The 25,746-nt window shown below is 39.3% G+C and overlaps 1 protein-coding gene and 1 pseudogene across 4 annotated transcripts; both read left to right on the top strand.

Moving 5' to 3' along the window:
* The first annotated feature begins 1,323 nt into the window (after positions 1-1,323).
* LOC488951 (zinc finger protein 37A) lies at positions 1,324-24,261 on the top strand. Of its 4 annotated transcripts, none has more exons than XM_038533811.1 (5): positions 1,324-1,420; positions 3,270-3,328; positions 13,451-13,577; positions 13,859-13,954; positions 20,786-24,261. In XM_038533811.1, exons 2-5 carry the CDS (start codon positions 3,314-3,316, stop codon positions 22,234-22,236), a joined length of 1,689 nt encoding a protein of 562 aa, XP_038389739.1. In that variant the 5' UTR covers positions 1,324-1,420; positions 3,270-3,313; the 3' UTR covers positions 22,237-24,261. The 4 variants fall into 4 exon arrangements, with proteins under 4 accessions (XP_038389739.1, XP_038389738.1, XP_038389737.1 ...); XM_038533810.1 differs by having other exon boundaries at positions 1,404-1,420; positions 3,302-3,328; XM_038533809.1 differs by lacking the exon at positions 1,324-1,420 and adding an exon at positions 1,957-1,975.
* Positions 4,335-4,452, top strand: LOC119871672 (annotated as a pseudogene).
* Positions 24,262-25,746: the final 1,485 nt, after the last annotated feature.

A 25,746-nucleotide genomic window follows, 5' to 3' on the forward strand; every position in this document is an offset into this window, starting at 1 on the left:
TGAATGGTTCTCTGGAAGATGTTAGCTGTCTTGCTTATATTACCTGCTGCTCAAATAGCTTTTGATATTCTTTCTGTACATGCTGAAGTAATTGTCATGAAATTGTTCCCTTCGAATTTATGCTGTTTGAATTGAGTGACTGAAGGATTTATGTATTTTTAAATAATCCATTGAGTGACACTAATTTGCTTACTTCTTGTTCAGTTTTCAGTATCTTTTTAGCAAAGGATTACGGAAATGGAAAGAAAAACAAGAAGTATTATTAAATATTCCAATCAATGTTAAATGGAAGTTGAACACATCAAAGGAAAAATTGATGAAATCTTCATAAATGTCAAGCTTGTTCCTAAAAGGGAAAACATTACTTATAAATAGGAAAATACGTTGACTTGTGGATAATCATTGTACTTGCCATGACTGTCTTTTGAAATGAGTTTCATCTTGAAATTTGAAACTTTTGATTTTTTAACTTAAATGTTACTAAATGCTTCTCCAGCACGGGAACAAGCGAATTATCATGTGTAAAGTTAAAGAGGAAGGGAAAATTGGAAGAAAAAAAAGAAAAAGTTCTCTTCTTGTCAATGGACAGTATTTTAAAAAGTCATTAACCAAAGGACCCAACAGAGAGTCTGGAAGGATGGGAAAGGAAGTCCCCCCATGAGGAACGGTATTCTGTGTCTCGACACATCAAACTCCGAAGAGCCCGCCCCAGTGTTGGCTTCATGCCGGCGCAGCCACTCATGACGCCAAATCGAGGAGTTCAGGAATAGCCAGAATTCCTCATTCCGTTCATCCACGAAGAGCCGGAAAGACAAGAACGCAGCGGGGGACCGACTCCCGAAGAGGGTCCCGACGTGGGCGGCGCACGGGGCGGGGCGGGGCGCCTCGGGAAGGGGCGGGGCGGGGCGGCGCACGGGGCGGGGCGGGGCGGGAAGGGGCGGGGCGGGAAGGGGCGGGGCGCCTCGGGAAGGGGCGGGGCGGGGCGGCGCACGGGGCGGGGCGGGAAGGGGCGGGGCGGGAAGGGGCGGGGCGCCTCGGGAAGGGGCGGGGCGGGGCGGCGCACGGGGCGGGGCGGGCGCGCTCTCCCGACACGGCCGGGTCCTCACGGGCTCGGTGCGTATTCAGGTGCCCACGATTTGCCCCGGACGAACAACGACTAAACCTGTGGCGTCGGCACGTCAGCGTCTTGCGCCTCATCTGCCGAGTCTCCACGCCCCCTCGTCTGCGGACTATTTCCCCGCGAGGCGGCGCCGGAATCTCGGGGGCTCGGCGCGCGCGCAGCGGGACACGCCAGCGGCTCCCGCCTTCCACGCCTGCGCGCCGCGCCCGGCGGGTTCTCGTCGGCCGCCGTGGTCTCGCGAGAGGACGGCCCCGGCTGCTCCGGCTGCTGCGGGCGGGCGCCGGCGGGAGGCCGCGGCCGGTGAGCCTCGGGGTGGGCGTGGGTGACCCGTCGCGGGGAAGCTCCGGGGAAGCTCCGGGGAAGCTCCGGGGGGCGGGGGGGCGGGGCCAGAGGCCGCGAAGGCCCCGGTACCTGAGCTCGGGGGCGGGCGTCCTGCGCCGTCTCTATGCCCGGAATGCGAACCGGCCCGTCCCAGCGCCTGTGGCCGAGCGAAGCTTGGTGTCTCCATCGCCGCCGCGGAGGGTCGGCCGAGGCCTCGGGAGTCCGGCGGTCCCGCCTCGGGGCGTGAGGCCCGACCCTGTCTCCCGGGGGCCGGGCTCCTCTCCACTCACGGCCCCGCTGGGCGCTCCCAGCCACCTGCGGCCACGGCCGCGTTCCCACGGCCACCGCGTAGCGGGCTCGAGCAGGGCTGGGTGCCCTTCCTCGGCCCCCGCCCCCTCCGGCCTGGGCGCAGGCAGACCCAGCGGCCGCCCTGACCTTGTCGCCGGAGAACCTGCGAAGCCGGCACCTACGGGGAGGCACCCAGGGCCCACTGACATCCTGCAGCTTGCAAACAGCAGTCTGCACGGACACAAGGTCCGGCTGGTGATTCAGGGGCACAGGAAGGCCCAGGAGCTTCAGACCTGGGATGGGGATTCTGACTGGCAGCTCTTGGGAGGGGAGAAGGGGGATCCCGGGAGCAGGGACCCCCTCCTGGGCCCTGACCTCAGTAGAGATCCGGAGTGAAGGTGGGAGGAGCCAGGACTGGGTCAGCCAGAAGCCATTGGAGCCCTCCCTCCCGCCAGAACCAGGGTGGCAGCCAGGTTCTTACAGACTGGATGACGGTGGACGTTGTGGGCCAGCTTCCAGGAGGGATGTCGGCCGTGGCCGGGAGGGGGTAGGCCAGAAGGAACAGAACGTACGGCTTGTTGGGAAGCCGTGAGGCATCTCGTGGAAGGAAGGGCTGACCTGCCGCGGAAGGGGACACTACCTCCTCCTCCCCCCTCTGTCCTCCCCTCCCAGGTTCCGAGGGCCTGCCTGTGCTGGTGCGCCCCGGTCCGCATCTGATGGAGTCCGAGAGGCGCTGTGCCGCGGGAGAGGTCTTCACGTCTTAGCTGTTTGTGCTCTGGTTAAGCATAGGGGTGGGGTAGGGAGAGAAGGAAATGGGTCTTCTTTCACTTACCTTACCTGCTCTTGGTCACATCTTGTGGCAGAAACCAGAGCAGACAGGGAGTGTCTGGACAGTCCAGGCAGGTGTTTTCTGCTTTGACAACAGATAAGCTAAAACCGGTTTGTTGTTATTTTTAGTCAAAAGATATGTTTGAGAACCTGAAACTGAGTTAAAGCAAACTTTTTTTTTCCCCCTTTGGAAAAAGACCAGACCTTAAAAACCCCATCCCTGTTTTCAGAACCTAGTGGGATTCTCTGGTTTATAATGCATTACAACTTGAATATTTTTGCTCAGCAACAGTTTTTAATGAAAGCATTATGTTCCATTTCTTGGCTTTTCCTAGTTTGCTTAATTATAAGTGTCCTGTGTCATTTATATTTTTCTGTGTTAGAGCATACATTGTTACTAAATCAGTCGAAAACAAAAACATTTTTTAAGGATTTTATTTTTAAGTAATCTCTACACCCAACATGCAGCTTGAACCTACGACCCCAAGATCAAGAGTTGCTTTGCCCTGACTGAGCCACCCAGGTGCCCTGAAAACAAATGTTTTTACATTGAAGAACTAGCCTGTCCAAGCACTATGGAATTGTGCATCTGCTGCTCCCTCCTTCCTGTCCTCCTTTCTGCCCCTTCTCAAAACACCTCCCCTTCAGAGGTGTTTTGCCAGCAGCTCTGTGGAGTTTCTTAGACATCTCATGATGGTTCTTATCTTCTCAGCTGTACCCTCACGGTTATCCACACTCTTCCAGGGCCAGCAGAAGATGATCACATCCCAGGTGAGTTGTTCATTCACAGTTTTGCCTAACAATGATAATGTGAAGTTCATAAAATGTCTATGCCTTTATATAAAATAGTGGAAATAAATATGTTAACATTAGAGAAAATACAGAACACATGTCAACACATTACAGTACATGGGCCAAATACAGCCTGCTGCCTATTTTTCAAAGGCCCACAAACTAAGAACTTTTATTTATTTATTTATTCATTCATTCATTCATTCATTTTATTTTTTTTTTAAGATTTTATTTATTCATGAGAGACACACAGAGAGAGAGAGAGAGAGAGAGAGAGGGAGAGGCAGAAACAGGCAGAGGGAGAAGCAGGCTCCATGCAGGGAGCCCGACATGGGACTCGATCCCAAGTCTCCAGGATCAGGCCCTGGGCTGAAGGAGGCGCTAAAGCGCTGAGCCACCTGAGCTGCCCAACTAAAAACTTAAATGGTTGAGAAACCAATCAAGAGTAGAATTTTGTGATGGGAAATTATATGAAATTCAGATGTGTTTATAACGTTTTATAGACATTCATATGTGGCTGTGGCTGCTTCATATTATAGGGGTTGAGTTGGGTGGTTGAGACAGACTGTATAGCTCAGGCAAGCCTAGACTATTTACTATGTGACCATCTATCAAAAATATTTGCTGTTTGCTGACCTCTGGTACAGTAAGGCAAATATGCACTGTAGATAAATGAACACCTTTGATCTGAGTTTTGAAACTGGAACATAAAAAACTTTTTTGATAAGCTTCATTTGGTGGCATGGTGTACCTTTCAGTGTGAGTCCTGCAATTACACGAGAAGTGGTAGGCGTATAGTGAAATAATTCTTGTCCAATTCAGAGGAAAAGTTGAGTTGCACATGAATTATGCCAGCATTAGGGCTCATGGTTGTTCAAAGACGGAGCAAATTAGTGCAGACTAGAATGACCTAGGGTGGTCAGTATGGTGAGATAGGCCTTGTGACAGCCCTGGGAGCTGGGCAGAATCTGCATTCCTGCAGAGCGCTTGCTTTGGCCACATATATACTAAAATTGGAATGATAACAGAGAAGATTAGCATGGCCCCTGTGCAAGGATGACATGTAAATTTTTGCAGAGTACAGTGAGGGATGCCGCTTTTTTTGAATTGTGAAATACACATAACATGAAATTCACATTTAAACCTTTTTTTAAAAAAAGATGTAATTTGAGAGAGAGCGAGCATGTGTGCACAGGCAGGGTGAGGGGCAGAGGGAGAGAAGCAGGCTCCCCACTCAGGGACTTCCTGCATGAGACTTATTCTCAGGCCCCCGACTGAGATCATGACCCGAGCCAAAATCCGAATCAGCCGCTCAACCCTCTGAGCTACCCAGGTGTCCCACATTTGAACCTTTTTAAAGTCTAGAATTCACTTGCACCTGATACATTCACATGTACAACCAAACCACCCTCTCCTTCCAGAATAGTTTAATCCCACCAAAAGGAACCCCCCCCCACCTTTAATGAGCAGTGCCATGACTTAATGAGCAAATTACTCCCCAGTCTCCCTAGCCCCTAGCAACCACTAATGTGCTTTCTGTTTACAGATGTGTCTATTTTGGATTTCTCATTTAGATGGAATCATACAGTATGTAGTCTTTTATGTGTAACTTCTTTCATTTACCTTAATGTTTTCAAAACCCAAATCGTAGCATGTACCACTCCTTTATCTTTTTTTATGACTGAATGATATTCTGGTGTATGTATATACCACCTTCTGTGTATCCATCTGTTGATGGGCATTTGGAGTGATTCCATGTTTGGCTATTGAGAACAGTGCTGCTATGAGTATTCATGTACAAGTTTTTGTTTGAAGACCTATTTCAGTTCTTTCCTGGGAGTAAAATTGATGAGTCATTCTATGTTTAACTTATTGTGAAACTACAAAACTGTTCTACATCAAGATCCCTTGCAAGTCCATGAATTTTAGATTAACCTTTCTGTTTCTGCAAAGAAAGGCTGTTGGGATTTTGGTAAGGATGGCATTGAATCTGTGCATCACTTTGGGGAATAGTGCTGTTTTAACAATATTAGGTTTTACAGTCTGTGAACTTGAGAGGTTTTACTTAGGTCTTTAATTTCTTTCAGCAATGTTTTCTAGTTTTCAGAATGCAAATTTTACATATCTTTGCTCAAATTTATTCTTAAGTATTTTATTCTCCTAGATGCTGTTCTAAATGGAACTGTTTTCTTAATACAGCTTTAATTAATTTCTCTTTCAACTTAGTTGAAAGCAAGTAACCGAAAACCACTTGACTTGTAAGAGGGGATGTTATCCATTCTCACTCACCAGTCATTCCTTTTTTGATGTCCTGAAGGCTTTTGCATCATGGAGGTATTGCAGCTTAGTAAGCTTTGACATACTCTTTGTGAGTATATTTTTTGATAAGGAACACATAACTAGACATTTTTAGCCTAATACGAAATGCCCTGTCCTTTATATTGAGAATTTAATCTATTGTCGTTTTGTTGTGGTGACTGATATGTGGCTTTAACTCCTTCATCTTTCATTGTAATTTTATTCCGCACACTTTCTTCTTATGTATTTTTTTAAAAACCTAGTTAAATTCACATACAGAATTAACTATTTTAAAGTGATCAATTCAGTGGCATTTACTGTTATATGTTATTCACAGTGTTATATGCAGCTACTACCTTAATCAAGTTTCAGAATATTTCATCATTCTGAATAAAGCCCTTGATTCATTCATGAAGGAGTTTCCCTCCATTCTCCCATTCACCCAACTCCTGGCAACCAGCAGTCGTGTTCTATCTCTGTGGATTGGTCTATTCTGAGTATTTCATATAAATTGAGTCATTCAGGGGCATTTGGCGGCTCAGTTGGTTAAGCGTCTGCCTTTGGCTCAGGTTGGGACCAGCCCTGTGTCGGGCTCCCTGCTCCTTTCTCCCTCTCCCTCTGTCTCTCCCCCCTGCTTGTGCACACACTAATTCTCTCTCAAATAAACAAATAAAATCTTTAAAAAAAAAAAAAAAAAAGCCAAATTGAGTCATTCGGTATATGGGCATTTGTGTCTGGCATCTTTCATGTTTTCAAGGTTCATCCATATTGTAGTATATATCAGTACATTTTTACTTTTTTTTCTTTTTTTATGGTGGTAAAATACAAATAACATAAAACTTACCATCTTAAACTTTTTTTGAGTATACAGTTCAGTGGTTTTATTTTTTTATTTTTTTTTAAGATTTTATTTATTTATTCTGAGAAACAGAGAGAAAGACAGAGACACAGGCAGAGAGAGAAGCAGGCTCCCTGCAGGGAGCCCAATGTGGGACTCGATCCCAGGACCCCAGGATTACGACCTGAGCCGAAGGCAGATGCTCAACTGCTTGAGCCACTCAGGTGCCCCCACTTCAGTGGTTTTAAATATGTTTGTTATGCATCTATTACTGTTATGCATCTATTACTACCATCCATCCCCATACTCTTATCTTGCAAAACTGAAATTCTCTACTTGTTAAACAGTAACTCCCCAGTCTCCCCTATTTTCAGCCACTGGAAACTATTATACTTCCTGTTTCTGTAATTTTGATTACCCTAAGTACCTCACATAAGTGGAATCTGTAGCATTTGTCCTTGTGTGACTGGCTCATTTCACTTAGCATAATGTCCTCAAGATTCATCTGTGTTGTAGCACATTGCAAACTTTTTTCTGCTTTTAAGGCTGAGTAATATCCCATTGTTTGTGTACATGCATTTTGCTTATTGATTCATTTGTCCATGGACACTTGACTTGTTCCATGTTTTAGCTATTGCGAGTAACACTGCTGCTGTGAAAATGAGTGTACAGACATCTTTTTGAGACCTTCTTTTGGATATATACCTTGAAGTAGAATTGCTGGGTCATATGGTAATTCTATTTTGAATGTTTTGAGGAATCTCCATTCTGTTTTTCATAGTGGTTTTACCATTTTACATTCCCACCAACAGTACACGGGAGTTCCATTTTTCTCTACATTCATACCAACAGTTATTTTTTGTGTTTTTGGTATCAATCCTGGTGGCTGGGAGGTGGTATCTTATTGTAGTTTTGATTTGTATTTCTCTAATGATTCATGATGTTAAGCATCTTTTCTTGTGCTTATTGACCATTTGTATATCTTCTTTGCAGAAATATCTGTTCAAATCCATTGCCCATTTTTGAATTCAGTTGTTTTGGGTATTTTTGTTACTGAATTTTAAAGTTTACATATTCTGGATATTAATCCCTTATCAGCTCTATGACTTAAAAATATTTTCTCCTTATCTGTGGCTTTTTAGTCTGTGGATAGTAATCATCTGTTGTGAAAATATTTTAATTCCCATGAAAAAAATTGTCAGTTTCTTTTGTTACTCATGCCTTTGATGTCATATCCAAGAAATCATTGCCAAATCCAATGTTGTTTAGCTTTTGTCCTATATTTTCTCGTAAGAATTTTATTGTTTTAGGTTTTACATTTGGGTATGATATCCATTTTGATTTGATTTTTGTATATGGTGTTAGATAAGGGTCCAACTTCATTCTTTTGCATGTGACTATCGAGTTTTTCTAGTGCCATTTGATCAAAAGACTGTCGTTTTTCCATTGAATGGTCTTGACAACCTTGTCAAAAATCATTTGACACTATATGTGAGGGTTTGTTTCTAGATTCTGTTTTCTATTCCATTGGTCTATATGTTTCTTTTTATACTGGTACCATCCTGTTTTGATTACTGTAGCTTTGTATTAAGTTTTGAAATCATAACGTGTGAGTCTTCTATTTTTGTTTTTTTTTCAACATTGTTGTGGATATTCCAGTTTCTTTAGATTCTGTATACATTTTAGGATAGATGTCTTTATTTCTGCAAAAAAAAAAAAAAATCATTGGCATTTTGCTAGGGATTTCATTGAATCTGTAGTTTGCTTTGAATAATACTGACATTTTCACAATAAGTTTTCTAATCCATATACATGGGATGTGGTTCCATTTATTTATATTTTCTTTAATATGTTTTAGCCCTGTTTTGTAGTTTCCATTGTGTGAATTTTTTGCATCTTTGGCTACATTAATTCCTAAGATTTCTTTTGATGCTTTTGTAAATGGAATTGTTTTTGTAATTTCCTTTTCAGATGTTTCATTGTTTCTGTATAGAAATGCAGCTGATCTTTGTGTGTTGACATATATACTTCACAAAAAAATAAATGAATTCAGCATTTAGTTGATCGAATAGGGTTTATTTTTTTTGTGAAGTCCTTAGGTTTTTCTACATTTGCAGAGATAATTTTACTTTTTCCCTTCCAATTTGGATACCTTTTATTTCTTTTTCTTATCCAGTGCTCTGACTAGAACTTCCAGTACTGTGTTGAATAGAAGTGGTAAAAGCAGACAGCCTTGCCTTGCTCCTGATCTTAGAAGAATACCTTTCAACCTTTCACCATTGAGTATAATTTTACCTGTGTTTTTTACATACATGGCTTTTATTATGTGAGGGTAGTTCCCTACTATTTCTATTTTGTCAAGTGTTGTTAACATAAAAGATTGTTGAATTTTGCCAAGTGCTTTTTCTGCATCAGTGGAGATAGTCATGTGGTTTTTTTCCTTCATTGTATCGATGTGGTATATTACATTGATTAATTATTGTATGTTGAACCATCCTTGGATTCCATCCTTGGATTCCAGACTTATTCATGGTATGTAATTGTTTTTATTTTATTTTATTTTTCAATTGAAGTATAATTAAATACAATTTTGTGTTAATTTAAGGTGAATAACATCCCAACTGAACAATTCTATACATTAGTCAATGTTTACCACGATAAGTGTAGTCACCAGCTGTTGCCATATATTATCACAATATTATTGATTTTATTTACTGCTCTGTAATTTTCATCTCCTTGATTTATTTTATAACTGAAGGTATCTGTATTTTTTTCTCACCAATCTCCCATCCCCTTTGGCAACCACTGATTTGTTCTTTGTATTTATGAGTTTACTTTTCATTTGTTTGCTCATTTGTTGTGTTTTTTAGGTTCCACATGTAAGTGAAATCATATGGTATTTGTCTTTTTCTGTCTGACGTATTTCATTTAGCTATAATACCTTTTAGGTTCTTCCTTTTTGTCACAAATAGCAAGATCTTATTATTTCTTATGGCTGAGTAATAGTCTATTGTGTCTGTATACCAGATCTTTACTCATTCATCTATCAGTGGACATTTGGGTTGTTTCCATATCTCGGCTATTGTAAATAATGCTACAGTAAATATAGGGGTACATATATCTTTCCAGTTTAGATTTTTGTTTTCTTTGGGTAAATGCCCAGTAGTAAAATTACTGGATCACATGGTATTTTTGTTTTTAATTTTTTGAGGATCTTCCATACTATTTTCCACAGTGGCTGCACCAATTCCATTCCCACCAAAAATGTACAAATGTGTCTTTTTCTCCACATCCTCACCAACGCTTGTTATTTCTTTTTGATACTAGATATTCTTACTGATGTAAGGTGATATCTCATTGTGGGTTTTTTTTTTTTAAGATTTTTATTTATTTATTTATTCATGACAGAGAGAGAGAGAGAGAGAGAGGCAGAGGGAGAAGCAGGCTCCATGCAGGGAGCCCGACATGGGACTCGATCCTGGGTCTCCAGGATCACACCCCGAGCTGAAGGCGGCACTAAACCGCTGGGCCACCCGGGTTGCCCTCTCATTGTGGTTTTGATTTGCATTTCCATGATGAGTGATGTTGAGTATCTTTTCATGTGTCTGTTTGCCATTTGTATGTTTTCTTTAATCAGATTTTTTTTTTTTTTTGGTGTTGCATTATATAAGCCTTTTATGTTTTGGATTTTAACCCCTTATTGGATATATTCATTTGCAGATACTTTGTCCCATTAACTGGTTTGCTTTTTTGTTTTGTTGATGATTTCCTTTGTGCAAAATCTTTTCATTTTGGTATAGTTGCAATAGTTTATTTTTGCTTTGTTTCCCTTGCCTTAGGAGACATATCTAGAAAAATGTTTCTATGTCCAGTGTCAAAGAAATTACTGGCTCTGTTTTCTTCTAGGAGTTTTATGGTTTCAGGTCTTACACTTAGGTCTTTAATTCCTTTTGAGTTTATTTTGGTGTATAGTGTAAGAAAGTGGTCTAGTTTCATTCTTTTGCATTTAGCTGTCCAGTTTCCCCAGCATCATTTGTTGAAGAAACTGTCTTTTTCCCAGTGTTAATCTTACTTCTTACTTTGTCATAGCTTAATTGACCATTTGGTATGGGTTTATTTCTGGGGTCTCTATTCTGTTCCATTGATCTTTGTGTCTTGTTTTGTGCCAGTACCTTATATTTCATTTAGTACCTTTGTGGTGTATTATAATCCTTTTACTATGCTGCTGAATTGTTTGGTAATATTTTGTTGAGGATATTTTACATCAATGTTCATAAAGGATATTGGTATGTAGTTTTCTCTTTATTGTTTTTTTAAGATTTTATTTACTTATTCATGAGAGTCACAGAGAGAGAGAGGCAGAGACACAGGCAGAGGAAGAAGCAGGCTCCATGCAGGGAGCCTGACATGGGACTCGATCCCAGGACTTCAGGATTATGCACTGGGCTGAAGGCAGGCGCTAAACCGCTGAGCCACCTAGGCTGCTCTTCTTTTTTCTTTTAAAACAGTTTATTTGGGGATCCCTGGGTGGTGCAGCGGTTTGGCACCTGCCTTTGGCCCAGGGTGCGATCCTGGAGACCCGGGATCAAATCCCACGTCGGGCTCCCGGTGCATGGAACCTGCTTCTCCCTCTGCCTGTGTCTTTGCCTCTCTCTCTCTCTCTCTCTCTCTCTCTCTCTGTGACTATCATAAATAAATAAAAATTTTAAAAAATAAAATAAAATAAAACAGTTTATTTAAACAAACAAAAAAGAATTCACCCATTTCCCCCACCCCGCTCCCCAACTCGGGCAACCACCAGTTTGTTCTATGAGTATGTTTTGTTTTGTTTTTAAATATTTTATTTATTTATTCATGAGACAGAGAGAAAGAGAAAGACAGGCAGAGGGAGAAACAGGCTCCATGCAGGGAGCCCAACACAGGACTTGATCCTGAGTCTCCAGGATCAGGCCCTGAGTTGAAGGCGGCGCTAAACCACTGAGCCACCTGGGCTGCCCTGTTTTGTTTTTTTTAAAGATTCCACATATGAGAGAGATCACATGGTACTTGCCTTTCTCTTTATCACTTAGCATCATTCTACAAAGTCCATCTATGTTATTGCAAATGGCAAGGTTTCATTCATTTTTACAGTTGAATAACACTCCATTGTACATATATACACCACAATTTCTTTATGCATTCATCCATTGATGGACATTTAGGTTGTTTCCATATCTTGGATACTGTAAGTAATGCTGCAGTAAACATGGAGGTACATATAGCCTTTTGAATTATTTTTTTTTCCTTTGGATAAGTACCCAGAAGTGGAATTGCTGGATCATATGGTAGTTCTATTTTTAGTGTTTTTTTTTATGATTTTATTTATTTATTTATTAATGAGAGACACAGAGAGAGAGAGAGAGAGAGAGAGAGAGAGGCAGAGACACAGGCAGAGGGAGAAACAGGCTCCATGCAGGGAGTCCGACGTGGGACTTGATCCCAGGTCTCCAGTATCAGGCCCTGGGCTGAAGGTGGCACTCAACACAGGCCGCCCTATTTTTAGTTTTTTTGGAGAGCCTCTGTACTGTTTGCATAGCACCAATTTACACTCCCACCAACAGTCCACAAAGGTTCCTTTTTCTTTACATCCTCAGTATAATTTGTTACTTCTTGTGTTTGATAGCCATTCTAACAGGTGATTGATGGTGGTTTTTATTTGTATCTTCCTGATAATTAGTGATGTTGAGCTTTTTTTTTTTTTTTTTTTTTTTTTTTGTGAACTTGTTAGTCATCCATTCTTTGAAAACGGTCTATTTAGATCTGCCTATTTTTTTATCAGATTTTTTTTTTTTTTTGCAAATGAGTTGTATGAGTTCTTTATGTATTTTGGGTATTAGTCCCTTTAGATGCATTACTTGGAAATTTTTTTCTCCCATTCAGTAAGTAGATTGCCTTTACATTTTGTTGATGGTTTTCTTTGGTGTGCAAAAATTTGTAGTTATGATGTAATCTCATTTATTCTTTCTTTTGTTGCTTTTGCTTTTAGTGTCAAATTTAAAATTATTGCCCAGACCTATGTCAAGAAGCTTGTTACCAACTGTGTTTTTTCTAGAAGTTTTATGGTTTCAAAGTTTCCTATTTCTTTGTATACCTTGTAATTTTTTGATTGAACACTGGGCATTTGATAATGTGGTGACTCTGGAAATCAGATTCTCTCCATTCTGCAATGTTTGCTATATTTCCTTATTATTTTTGTATATATTTATTGATTGATTGTTATAGTCTGTCTCTGTGCCAAGAATCAGACTGATGTATAAACTTAATGTCTTCTTAGGTGTTTTCTGAGCCTTTCCTTGGGTCTGCCGTTACTTTCTAATTTTCCTAGTATATGCAATTGTTTTTAAGTGTCCTGGTGTTTGATGTCCGGTTCTTGAAGGGGGAACAGCAAAAAATAAAGGAGGGGAGAATGAAAAGGGAAAAATGCAAACTGGGGGAAGTGCATCAACAGGGGCTTTGTGCCTCTTTGTACCCATATGATCAGAGACATCAGTCTGATCAGAGCATGGGGACTTGCACAGAACCCCTTTATTATTTCTGTCTGCATTGCACATGTTTGTGGTGTGGATTCTTTAAGTTCAGTGGTAGCTGTGTCTTTGTATGTTTTCTTATTAGGATAAATTCTTTGAGACTGGGAGGAGTATTTTATTCAACTTGGAATTCTCAGAAACCAGGGCAGTTCCAGGAACATGTGGGCACTCAGATTTTTTGCATTAAATAATAAAATAATTCACCAACGGTATTTCTACTATGATTTCCTTTTTACTCACAAAGTATAACACAAAACAAGTTATATAGTAGAGGTCCTTAGTAATATTTTCTGGCTAGTTTTCAATGATAAAAAATGGTACAAATTAGTCTTTTAACTTCTTTATTTCTCATCATCTAATTCTAACCACTTCAGACTGAGCAGAAAATTGCTTTTCCAGGGATCATTGTCATTCAGGGATGTTACTGTGGGCTTCACTCAGGAGGAGTGGCAGCACCTGAACCTTGCTCAGAGGACCCTGTACAGGGATGTGATGTTGGAGAACTATAGCCATCTTGTCTCAGTGGGTAGGTAGTGTTTGTTTCATCCTAGTATGGGTGTCCTTTTTTATTTACAGAGACTTGCAGAGTTTTTTTAAGAATATAATAGTATTTAGCTTTGAAATTTGGAGGTCAAGGATGACTTTTCTCTTTTGGTTATCAGAAGGAATTTTGTTTTCCTCTGCCTCATAACAGGGATTAAATTAAATTTTTTTTTATTGTATAGCCTTTCAGTTATAATGTCCTCCACCTTTAGAGGCCCTGAAACTCATTCAGTTTGTCTCAAGTCATACAATTCTTATTCACAGGGTATTCCATTGATAAACCAGAAGTGATCCTCAAGTTGGAGCAAGGAGAGGAGCCATGGATATTAGAGGAAGCGTTCCCAAGCCAGAGTGACCCAGGTGAGTTAGTACGTATGAGCCAGGTGGAGTTCAGGAGGAAATTAGAGCACAAAGGGTTAGTTCAGAGCTTTAAGACCATTGACATGGTCTTCAGGAATCACTTTTTAAAGGCTCTGGACCTTTGGAAGTAGCGGGTTAATGTGACTCAGATACTCAGTATCACTGAATCCAGTATCTCCAGTGTCACTTTTATACACAAATGTTATCTTTTCCCCCCTTAGGAATAAATTACATAAAGTACACAGATCTTTGTATACACATGTCCTGACATCCAGCAGTATTAGCCTTCTAGCTTTGCTATTTTCTTCAAGGCTGCTTGAGTATAGCATGAATACAGAATGTTGCCAAGAACAACTTTAATCTAGAAAATATATTAAAATAATTTCTGTGTTTCCAGACATTATGGACAATGCTATGGTACTATGAACTTTTGCATTTTCATGTAAACTTTAAAATCAGCTTGTCCGTTTTCACAAATACACACACACACATACCCATACACCCATACCCATACGCCTATACCTACTGTTTTAGGGCTTTTATTGGGATTGCATTCATCATTTTGGAGAGAATTGACATCTAATGCAGTGTATAGAACAACATTTGAGGGGCCTCTTGGTGATTCGATTGGTTAAGCATTTGCCTTCAGCTCAGGTCATGATACCGGGGTCCTACCATTGAGCCCCATGTCAGTCTCCATGCTCAGTGAAGAACCTGCTTCTCCCTCTTCTGCCTGCTTCTGCTGCTTAATATCCTCTCTCTCTCTCTCTCTCTCTCTCTCTCTCTGTGTCAAATAAATAAATAAATAAATAAATAAATAAATAAAATCTTACAGAGGGGAAAAAAAGAAAAACTGTTGGTATTTGCATACCAGTCTTGTAATCTACAACCTAGCTAAGTTTACTTATTCTGTTAGTTGTTTTGTAGGTTTCTTAAAAATTTTGGGGTAAATAATTGTTTTCTCTATGAATAAAGACAAGTTTACTTCCTCCTTCCTAATGTTTGTACCTTTTTTCTTTCCTTTGCCTATTGTACTGGCTAAGAATGCCATTAACATATTGTACAGAAGTGGTGAAAGTGAACATCCTTGTCTTGTTCTTGACTTCAGGGAGAAGCTGTTGACTAGTTTAGAACTAATACTGATTTTAACTGAAGGATTTCTATAAATGTGCTTTATTATTTTGAGGAAGTTTTCTTCTATTCTTAGTTAAGAGGGTTTTTTTTGTTATGTTTTTGTTTTTAAAGATATATTTATTTTAGAGAAAGATCAAGTGCATGGTGGGGTGGGGCAGAGGGAGAGGGAAAAGCAGACTCTGCACTGAGTCGGGAGCCTGACGTGGAGCTTGATTCAAAACCCTGAGATTACAACCAGAGCCAAAATGAAGAGTTGGATGATTAACTGACTGTGCAACCCAGGTGACCCCCCCTCTTTTATTTTTAATTATGAATGAGTATTGAATTTCGTCAAATGCTTTATCTCCATGATTGAGATACTCATGATTTTTCATATTTATTCTGTTAATATGGTGAGTAGTCTTGATTAATTTTTCAGCATTAAGCCAACCTGATATATCTGAAGTTCATCCTCCTTCATCATAATGTATTTTGCTTTTTATAAATCACTGAGGTTGGCTTTTCACTATTTTATGTATGATTTTTCTCTGTGTGTGTTCATGAGAACTATTATCCTATAATTGTCCTTTTTTGTAATGTTTTCAGGTTTGGGGTTAAAGACTTCATACTTTTCTATTCTGTGGATGATATTATGTGAGATTATGTTATTCTTTAATGTTTGGAATATTTCACCTGTGAAGCTTTTGGGGTCTGAAGTTACCTCTTGGTGGAGATTTTAAATTTCAGACTGTTAATTTTTTAGTATTTATCTTTGTTAATTTTACCAGAAATACAACATGAGGTTTCTGGAACAGAGCAGACAAATTAGTATTTACTTAAAACCAAATAACAACTTTGTGGTTCTAGTGTACTTGAGTTTCTTACTCTTGGGGCAATGAGACAGAAACCAGGTGTCTTATACATACATACAAAGTTGGTATTTTGGGTGAAAAATAACAATAAAATGAATTTGAGTGTTTCTGTAGAAGAGAGAGGTAGCTAACCGCCTACCTTTTTAAAAGGAAAGAGGAAAAAAAAAAAAGAAAGAGAAAAACCTTTGCTCCCTTGAGAAGGAAGGATCCTGAGTTCACACTCTAACTCTTTGGACTATGAGTAAATTTCTTCAGGAGAGAAAGGAGACCACCATCTCCAGCTTTATACACAGGGATGTCACTAGAGCCCCAGGTTCCAGTGCCACCACAGAAATGTGAATCTGGAGTTTGTCCCTATCTAATTAGTCATAAATTACTTTCCAAGCATTCTTTTATCTTAAGCTCCAAGTTTTATTGAGATTTGCTCAAAAAGTTCTAAGTGTGCAGAAACATAAAATTTATTTTCCCTACAGACCTACACAACCACTCATTTTATTTCTGACTTCTGGCCAGTTTTTCTGTGTACGTGCTAGCCCTTTCAGTGTACATGTTTGGTTTAGTCTTTAACCACCAAGGTCTGTGTTAGAAAGCTAGATGCTCTTCAAGTGTTTCCATTCACCTTTCACCTGGCCCAAGGCATCAAACCAGGGGCAGCAATATGTGTTAGTATTTTGCCCAAACTTCATCTTGACCTGCAAGGAAGAAGTCTGTGGCACATTCTGTTATTCATAGAGCTCTGACCAGCCAGTTAAAACTGACTTGAATGGCTTTCAGGCTGAGAGACAGGGTCATGAAGCATATCAGCTCAAGGCAGGAACAGATTCTGTACCCCTTTCTAATAGAATAACCACATTATAGGTAAACCTGCTCACAGAAGGCATATCTGAGGTCTGTTGGACTAGCAGGTGTTTCCTCAAATACTTGAATGTTCATGATAACTACTTTTGGGTGCAGATCACACTTAGATTGCAAGTTAATGCCTGACTTTCACACATGCACACACGCACGCACAATCCCAGAGGGTACACCTGGAAATAAAGATTTTGCAGTTGTCAGGAACTCTGCCTCCGTGTCCTGCTCAGTGTGACTTCTCACTGTCTGGTTCTTGCAGGTTTTATTGTAAAAAGTCTTATTCACCTTGCCAGTGGTAGATTCCAAGTTGATCTACCCAAAAATGGGTTCAACAGGCTAGAGACCCATCATCAGATTCCAGTGGGGCCAGGCATCAGATTTTCATAACAGCACATTAGCAAACTCAAAACGACTTTTTCAAAAGACAACTCCCAAAGTGTCTGTGTGGACACTGCCTCCCTAGTCATGTCCTCTCCTTTGCACACTTCCTTCCTTAGGCAAAAATCATCAAGCATGGAGGCTTGCTCTGTCTCCAGTATTGTAAGATTCTAGACAGGGACACCAAATCCTCACTCACAGACACTTCTTTCCTTGATGGGGATGACTGTCTGTAGGACTTATGCCAAATTCTTTTCTACCAAATATTTGGATGTAGTTGCCACGAAACAATACAGAGCAGTGTTTTTAAATTCCCCCTTTTTTCACTTACTGCAAATTTTGCAGCATGTCCTATCAACTAAATTCAACATTGGCAGGTTTACAGTCATAGCTGTCTAGGTCCTGAGTGAGGCATAGCTGGGGCTGTAGGGCTGCCATGGACCTTTCTTTTAGGGCCTCCCTCTTTTAAAATGTGTTCTTTGATCCATGGGCTGTTGAGAAGTGAGTTGCTTCTAAAATCATTTTTTTCTAGTTATCCTTCAGTTCTTGAGTTCTAATTTAAAACAGAGAATTTCAGTTTCTCGAAACAAGTTCAGTTGTTTGAAATTTGTTGATACTCTCTGTTTTCATAAATGTTCCATGCATACTAAAGAAGGAAGTAGACTCTGTAATTGTTTTGTATAGGTATTTTTTCAGGTCTTCTGTATTCCTTTTTTTTTTTTTTTCCCCAAGATTTTATGTATTCATGATATTTTTTTAAAATTTTTATTTATTTATGATAGTCACAGAGAGAGAGAGGCAGAGACATAGAAGCAGGCTCCATGCACCAGGAGCCCAACGTGGGATTCTATCCCAGGTCTCCAGGATTGCGCCCTGGGCCAAAGGCAGGCGCCAAACCGCTGCGCCACCCAGGGATCCCTATTTATTCATGATAGACACAGAGAGAGAGACAGAGACACAGGCAGAGGGAGAAGCAGGCTCCCTATGGGGAGCCCAATGAAGGACTTGGGATCATGCCCTGAGCCGAAGGCAGACACTCAACCACTGAGCCACACAGGTGTCCCAGGTCTTCTGTACTCTAATTGTCTTTTGTCTGCTTTTCCATCAGATACTAAGAAAGGTGTTTCAAAATTCCCAACTGTGATATTTCTTGAAGCTGTATTAATTAGGCAAATAGAAACTTAGGATACATCTCACTTTTTAATGTATGCTTCAACCATTATGCAGTGCCTGTCTCCATATATGCAGTGATACCTTTGCCTTTAAGTCTGATTCTGGTATTAGTGTTGCTGTACCAGCTTTCTTTTCTTTAAAGTTTGCTTGGTATGTTCTTTATCATCCTTCACTGTCAGCCTTACCATGTTCTTATATTTAAAGTGTGTCTCTTATAAACTGAAAGCAGTAGCAGTTTGTTAAATCTAGTTTGACACTTAAAATTTCTTACTTATTTAATCCATTTATGTTTACTGGTATAATTGGGCTTAAGCCTACAGTCTTGCTATTTCTTTCCTTATGTACTATTTCTTCTTTCTTTTCTTATTCCTCCTTTCACAACTCCTTTTGGATTTTTAAATTATTAATTTCTTTTGCCTCTATTAACTTTTCATTTTATATTCTTTTAGAAAATTATTTGTCTTTTAGAGGTTACACTATTTGTAATGATATGTAAGCATGGATGCCAGCAGTGCAAAGACGTTCAAAGTTGTGGGAACTATATGAGATATTCTTGTTCGTGAATGTAAATAAATGAGAGATGTGGTCTCATGGCTCAATCCTGGGGCACCAAGAGGTTTAGAAATGAAGATAAGGAGTATTGAGCAGCGGGATGGGACTGTGGGAAGAGTCTGTGAGGATGAACGAAAGCTAAGAGAATGTGACATTCTAGAGGCCAAGAGAAGAATGTATTTCAAGGAGAAGTAAATGGACCTCAGGTTTGAAGATGGAAACATGAAGTTGGCATTTTAACCTTGACTTCTTAGAAACAAGAATACAAGAAGAACTAACAGATACAAATCCAACCCCACTTTTGAAAGAATGAACAGAAAGTTTTAACTCTCAACAATAAAACAAAATGAAGGGTTGCCAACAGTAGTGAAATATCAGGTGGAGGTGTGTGCAAGGCTGCAGATTTCAGAGTTGCTGCTTTCAAAGATGGAACCTCAAATTGCCAAACTTAATCTTTTAGAAAGGCAGGAAGGGCTTTCAGGATGGTGGTAGATCTCTATACTGGGTTTCTTCTTGAGAAGCAGAGGGATGGGGTAGAATCAAGACTCATAGGCACAGGCTGTGTTGGAAAGCTGCAATCCATCTGTGAAATTGTAGAAAATGAAAAAGACTTTGATACTTCAAAAAACCAAAAAGACTTCTGTCAGTTGGATAAGAGTAAAGATTAAGGAGGGCATGTAGTGCCCTTGTTAAGAAATATTCCTACCAGTTTGGAATATGGTTCTCAGTTCACCCGTGGGAAACCTGGATCAGGAAGAAACGCACCTCTTAGTGCTCAGGAATTAAAAAGAACCAAAACAGCCATCACAAGGTATTTTCAAAGTTACTACAAAAAATAAAAGAAGATAGGACAAGCGAGTGGCAGGGGAAAAATAATTCACCTGAAAAATGTTGTCATGTAATGCCTGGATATTTTTACTAATTTTTAATATAAATTAATGATGATTTCATCATTAATGGCTTCTGGTATACAAGAATATAAAGTAGGCGGTATACAAGAATATAAAGTAGGCAAATAAGAGGTTCAGAAAGAGTAAGACCACAAGAAGGTGTATTATGAGCTGTGTTATGTCACCGGAAATAATTGGAAAAAAAGAACAAAATCACAGCAGTAATCAAAATACAATTTGAAAAAAAAAAAGGTAAAAAAAATTAAAAAATTTTAAAAAATCTTTTTAAAAAATATCTTCAGTTCTTAGTTATTGAACTCAGTAGTATTAGTATTCGCATTCTATAGAATTGTATCATATGTCATTACAAGTACAGTATTATAGATAGCAAAGGAATAAAGACAGGTGTGCATAACTAAAAAATATTAAGGTACAGGTAAACGAAAGTTCTACAACTAGGTTTAGAATTGTAGGTTTTTATATTACACAGAGATATAAAAGCATATGTATACATATATGCAAGTTTAAAAGCTAATGATAAATCAGGTGAGATTTGGTTGGAGGAAAGCCAGAAAACATTAGAAGAGGGTTTGATGGTCAGAAGTGCACTAATGAACAATTCTGACGGAGTATAAGGAAAACACCATAAATCAAAGGAGCTGTAGATCTGGTCCTGTGGCGAGGATGGCTTTACCACTCATTGATTTTGCTATTTTGTTGTGTGTTTTTATTCCTATTCAATCAGCTAGAAACAGAATTAGAGATATTAGATATTGGGTTATAGTACTATTCCCTTTTGAATTAGAGTTCCTAGAAATTTGATTTATTGCTATTGTGTAGAATAGAAAAGAGAGATGAGACTGAAGGTGTATGTACTGTTGTCATAATCTAGACATGAAGAGATAATGACCTAAACTTGTCCACTCCCCAAAACCTAACTAATTGTTTCTCCTAAATACCCTTGTCAACTAATCTTTCTTGTTACTCTATTTATATTTCAGAATTAATTAATAGCAATGGAAACAATTCAAGAAAGAAGTTGAATGAGTTTAACAAAGGTAGAAATTGGCTCCATAATGATAAGTATGAAAGAATTCATTCTGAAGAGAAACCTTATGAATATAATAAAAATGGGAATGACCACCTTAATGAAGACTTTGTTCACCATCAGAAAATTCAAATTTTGGAGCAACATTTTGAATACAGTGAATGTAGAAAAGCTTTCCATGAGAATTCACTCTTTGTTGTACATAAGAAACCTTATACAGGAAAGAACACCTGTGAATACTCTGAATATGGGAAGATCTTCTGTGATATGTCATCTCTCCTTGCTCATCAGAGAACACATCCAAGAGAGAGTCGCTGTGAATTTAATGAATGTGGAGAAAATTTCTTGGAAGAATCCATTCTCTTTGAGCACCAGAGTGCTCGGCCTTTCAGCCAGAAGTCAAACCTCATTCCAATTCAGAGAAACCACTCAATTGACAATATATTTGAATATAATGAATACGGAACATTTTTCAGTGAAAAGTTAGTCTTTGGTGTACAACAGAGAACACATACAGGAGAAAAACCTTATGAATGTCATGAATGTGGAAAAACCTTCAACCAGAAGTCAGCCCACACCAGACATCAGAGAACACACACAGGGGAAAAATCTTGTGAATGTCATGAATGTGGAAAAACTTTTTATAAAAATTCTGACCTCATTAAACATCAGAGAATTCACACAGGGGAAAAACCTTTTGAATGTCAGGAATGTGGGAAATCTTTCAGTGAAAAGTCTACCCTCACTCAACATCGGAGAACACACACAGGGGAGAAACCTTATGAATGTCTTGAATGTGGGAAAACCTTCTCATTTAAGTCTGTCCTTACTGTACATCAAAAAACACACACAGGGGAGAAGCCTTATGAATGTTATGAATGTAGGAAGGCCTTTCTCAGAAAATCAGACCTCATTAAACATCAAAGAACTCACACAGGGGAAAAACCTTATGAATGTAATGAATGTGGGAAATCCTTCTCTGAGAAGTCAACCCTTACCAAACACCTGAGAACTCACACAGGTGAGAAACCCTATGAATGTATTGAATGCGGAAAATTTTTCTGCTACTATTCGGGTTTCACAGAACATCAGAGAAGACACACAGGGGAGAAACCTTTTGGATGTAATGAATGTGGGAAAAATTTCCGGCAGAAGTCAGCCCTAATTGTTCATCAGAGAACTCACATAAGACAGAAACCCTATGAATGTAATGAATGTGGAAAATCATTCTGTGTAAAGTCAAAACTCATTGCACATCATAGAACACACACAGGGGAAAAACCCTATGAATGTAACATTTGTGGAAAATCATTCTATGTGAAGTCTAAACTGACTGTACATCAACGAACACATTTGGGGAAAAACTCTATAAAAGTAATAAATGAGGGAAATCACTCTGGGTGAAGTCAAGAATTTATAGAAAGAGCACAAAAGGAGAAAAATCCATTGATATAATGATTTTGAGAACATCTTTGGTCTAAGAGCCATTCTCACAATCAGAGAACTTGTGGGAGAAGATATGAAGCTTTGGAATATTGAAAACTTTGTGGTGGAATTTGAATTATACAATACATCAGAAAGCTCAGAGTAGAGGAAACATATTCGTAAATGAATGTAGGGAACCTTTTGCCCAAAGCCACACCCCACTAAATATCAAAGAAAACACACAAGTTAGAGACCTCTGTCCTCATCATAGAGTAGAGAAGACTTTATGCAGAGGCTTTAGAAAAGGCACAAATTATAGGAAACTATAGGAAAGCATTTACTATGAGGTGGTATTTTATTAGACTTGGGTGAAATGCTTGAAGTAGTATCTCAGTGGATGTCAGAAGTTACTAGAGAAAATACTTGAAATAAGTGGAAGCTTTAAGTTAAAATCTAAGCTTTTACCTCAGAGATTTTCAATTTGAAGGAATTCTAGCAATTTAGGAAATGTGGATAATGGTTTTCATTTAGAAATAGCATTTTATTTTTGTTGAGATATAATTTGGCCCATTGCCAGGTGTATTGTTTTCCTCCATTTAATGTATTAGATGTGAAAATACATCACACTGGGACCAATAGTTGTAAGCAAGTCAGGCTTTTTGCTCAAGCATATGCGGAACAAGAGATTTTTAGCAAGAGGACCCACCAACAGGATTTTCTGATGTCCAAGTAAAAGAGATTTTGGATCTAGTAACACACTAGGTCTAGGAGGATTCTAGGAGGAGCTTGCCAGCAAGAAGTTTTAGTAATTCTGAGGCCAACTCATTTTGAGTGGCTCATTCTGGAATAGTAGATCAAAGGGGAAAAGTGAGTTGCTGTATATGCAACTTAGTGGATGTAGTAAAAGTGAGTGTGGAGAATAAGTGGATTCTGCACTGGCAAGTGTTTAACAGTTTGTCCAAGTGTCATCTTCTGTGAGTGACATGTTATACCCAAATCTATTTCTCCACATATTTAACACCTTTCATCTGTGATGTAGCAATTTAAAAATTCATATACAAAAATACATTCTTAAATATAGAGCTTTAGAAAGCACAAGTAGATTCTCCGACTGAGTAGGTTATAGTAGCTTGTAGCAGATCAGTGTACTAATTGAGAACAACTAGAAAAATACCACAAAAAGTATCTATTTTAATTCAGTCTATGAAGCAAAGAGGACTAAAAGGAAAATTCAGGAGAGAAGTGAATTACAGAAAGTACATGGGCAAAATGCAGCTGTTTTACCTGGACAGGATACTTGCTAGTTCTGGCCACAGGGAAGAACCTGAGTACTGAGTATGGCTCAGGTAGAGGAGGAAACTATTTGTAGGAGGGCAGAGCCCAGTCTGTCAAGGCTGGAGTGAAAAATTCTTAAACAAAAAAAAAAAAAAGCCTTAAACATTACAGGTTAGACATATACTGGTTTTTAAAGAAATTTTTAGAAGAAGGACTCCATGCAGAGCAGGAGCCTGAAAAGTGAATCTGAATGTAGATTTTTTTTTTTAAAGTACTGAGAAAAAATGATTAGAATTTGTGAACTGCCAGTAGGATGGACCCTTGCTGAGCACAGCATGCTACCATTAAAAGCAAGGTCATTATCAGAGGTAGAGTTACCATATTGCAACTGCAAACAATATCTGGTATTTAAAATAAAAAAAAAAAACCTGCCAAGAAAGAAAACTAAGAACAGATGGCTTCACTATAGTTATTCCAAATATTTAAGAAGGAAATAATACCAAGCTTTTATTAACTTTTACAGAGAAAGGAAGATGGAGCTTTTCTAAATCATTTTGTGAGCTCAGTACCACCTTGATACCAAAACCTATAAAAGACATTTCAGGAAAATAAAGTTACTGATATTTTATGAAAATGCATAATAGTAAATTTTAAAAAAATCAGTTATATCCATGTTTATTAGAAGAGTCAAAGGATTTAATATTTAAAATTAAATCAATTTGGCCAATTCTTCCTCTTGTTCTCCTTTCTCCCTTGTACTTTCTGTATTTTTCTCTTGCCTTTGTAGAATGGAAGTCAGAATAGGCCTGCCTTGGGGAATGAGAATGGTATTATGGTGATGTGCACACTTGCATCAGGTGTGTTGAGGGCAGCTGGAAGAAACAGCATGGCTTAAATACTGTAACACTGAGCAAATACAAAAATGAGGATGATGAGAGCCAGATTGGAGGTTTTTATAAAAATGGAGAAGGGGAACGTTAGAAAACCCTGGAGTGTTGGATTGGAATGTAACTCGTGTGTGTGTGTGTGTGTGTGTGTGTGTGTGTGTATGTGTTTTATGGAGTGTCTGCTGAGAGGGCTTACACACAGTGACACCCAGTAGCAGTGAGCACACCAGTTGTCAGTAAGAAAATGTTGAAAGAATCATGGGGACAAAAGAACCACCTTGGACAGGTTTCACTGGCCAAATTTGAGACAGTATGAACATCAAAATAACCATAGCATCAGAATACATGAGACTTAATAAAATGGGACTCCGTTAATTTATAGTGATATAATTAAATGCGTAAATTCATGGAGGAGGAGGGAAAACTTTTCTTTACAGATTAATGCCAATAAATGTAGGGAGAATAATGACAATAGAAAAACACCATTTGGCAGCCATCAGAATGGTGGTTGATTCAAGAGGTAGTTGCCAACATAGGCTAGCGTTTGTGGATAGAGGTTTGATGAAGAATAGGATGTTGGAATAGTCTTCAAAAATCTCTCCACAAAATACTAATCAGCTGCAAAGGCAAAAGTGGTGATTTTATGATTAAACCCAGCAGACACCAACGTGATGAGGTGATTAAAGTTCACCTCACCAGTGGAGTAGGACAAGTCAACATGATGTGTGCCCTGATGGGATGCACTGAGAGAGCCAGCATCATGTGGTATTTTTGCCAAGAAAGCGTGACCTGTGTTTCCTTAGGAAATATCTGGTGAACCCATTTGAAAGACTATTTTACTGAATGCAAAGCCTATGTTCTTTAAATATGTGAAGGACATGAAAAAGACTGAGAAACCATTCCAGATTGGGGGAGAATGGAAATCTATTAAAGATTTTTTTATTTTAGAGAGTGAGCAAGCAAGTAGAAGTGGCAGAGGAAGAGAATCTTCAGACTCACTGCTGAGTGGACAACTCACCGTGGGGCTTGATCTCATGACCCTGAGATCATGACCTGAGCTGAAACCAAGAGTTTGATGCTCAACCAACAAAACCACCCAGACTGCAGCTATTTTTAAATAAAAACAAAGGAAGAATAGATACTATTAGAACAGTTGACAGAATTCAGTGTATGGATTGGGTGGTGGTGTTTATCTCTTTTTAAAAAGATTTTATTTATTTATTCATGAGAGACAGAGAGGCAGAGACCCCGCGGAGAGAGAAGCAGGCTCCACTCAGGGAGCCTGATATGGGACTCAATCCCAGGATTCTGGAGTCACACCCTGAGC

Source organism: Canis lupus, chromosome 4, assembly GCF_011100685.1.
Source record: "Canis lupus familiaris isolate Mischka breed German Shepherd chromosome 4, alternate assembly UU_Cfam_GSD_1.0, whole genome shotgun sequence".
NCBI classification, from domain to species: domain Eukaryota; kingdom Metazoa; phylum Chordata; class Mammalia; order Carnivora; family Canidae; genus Canis; species Canis lupus.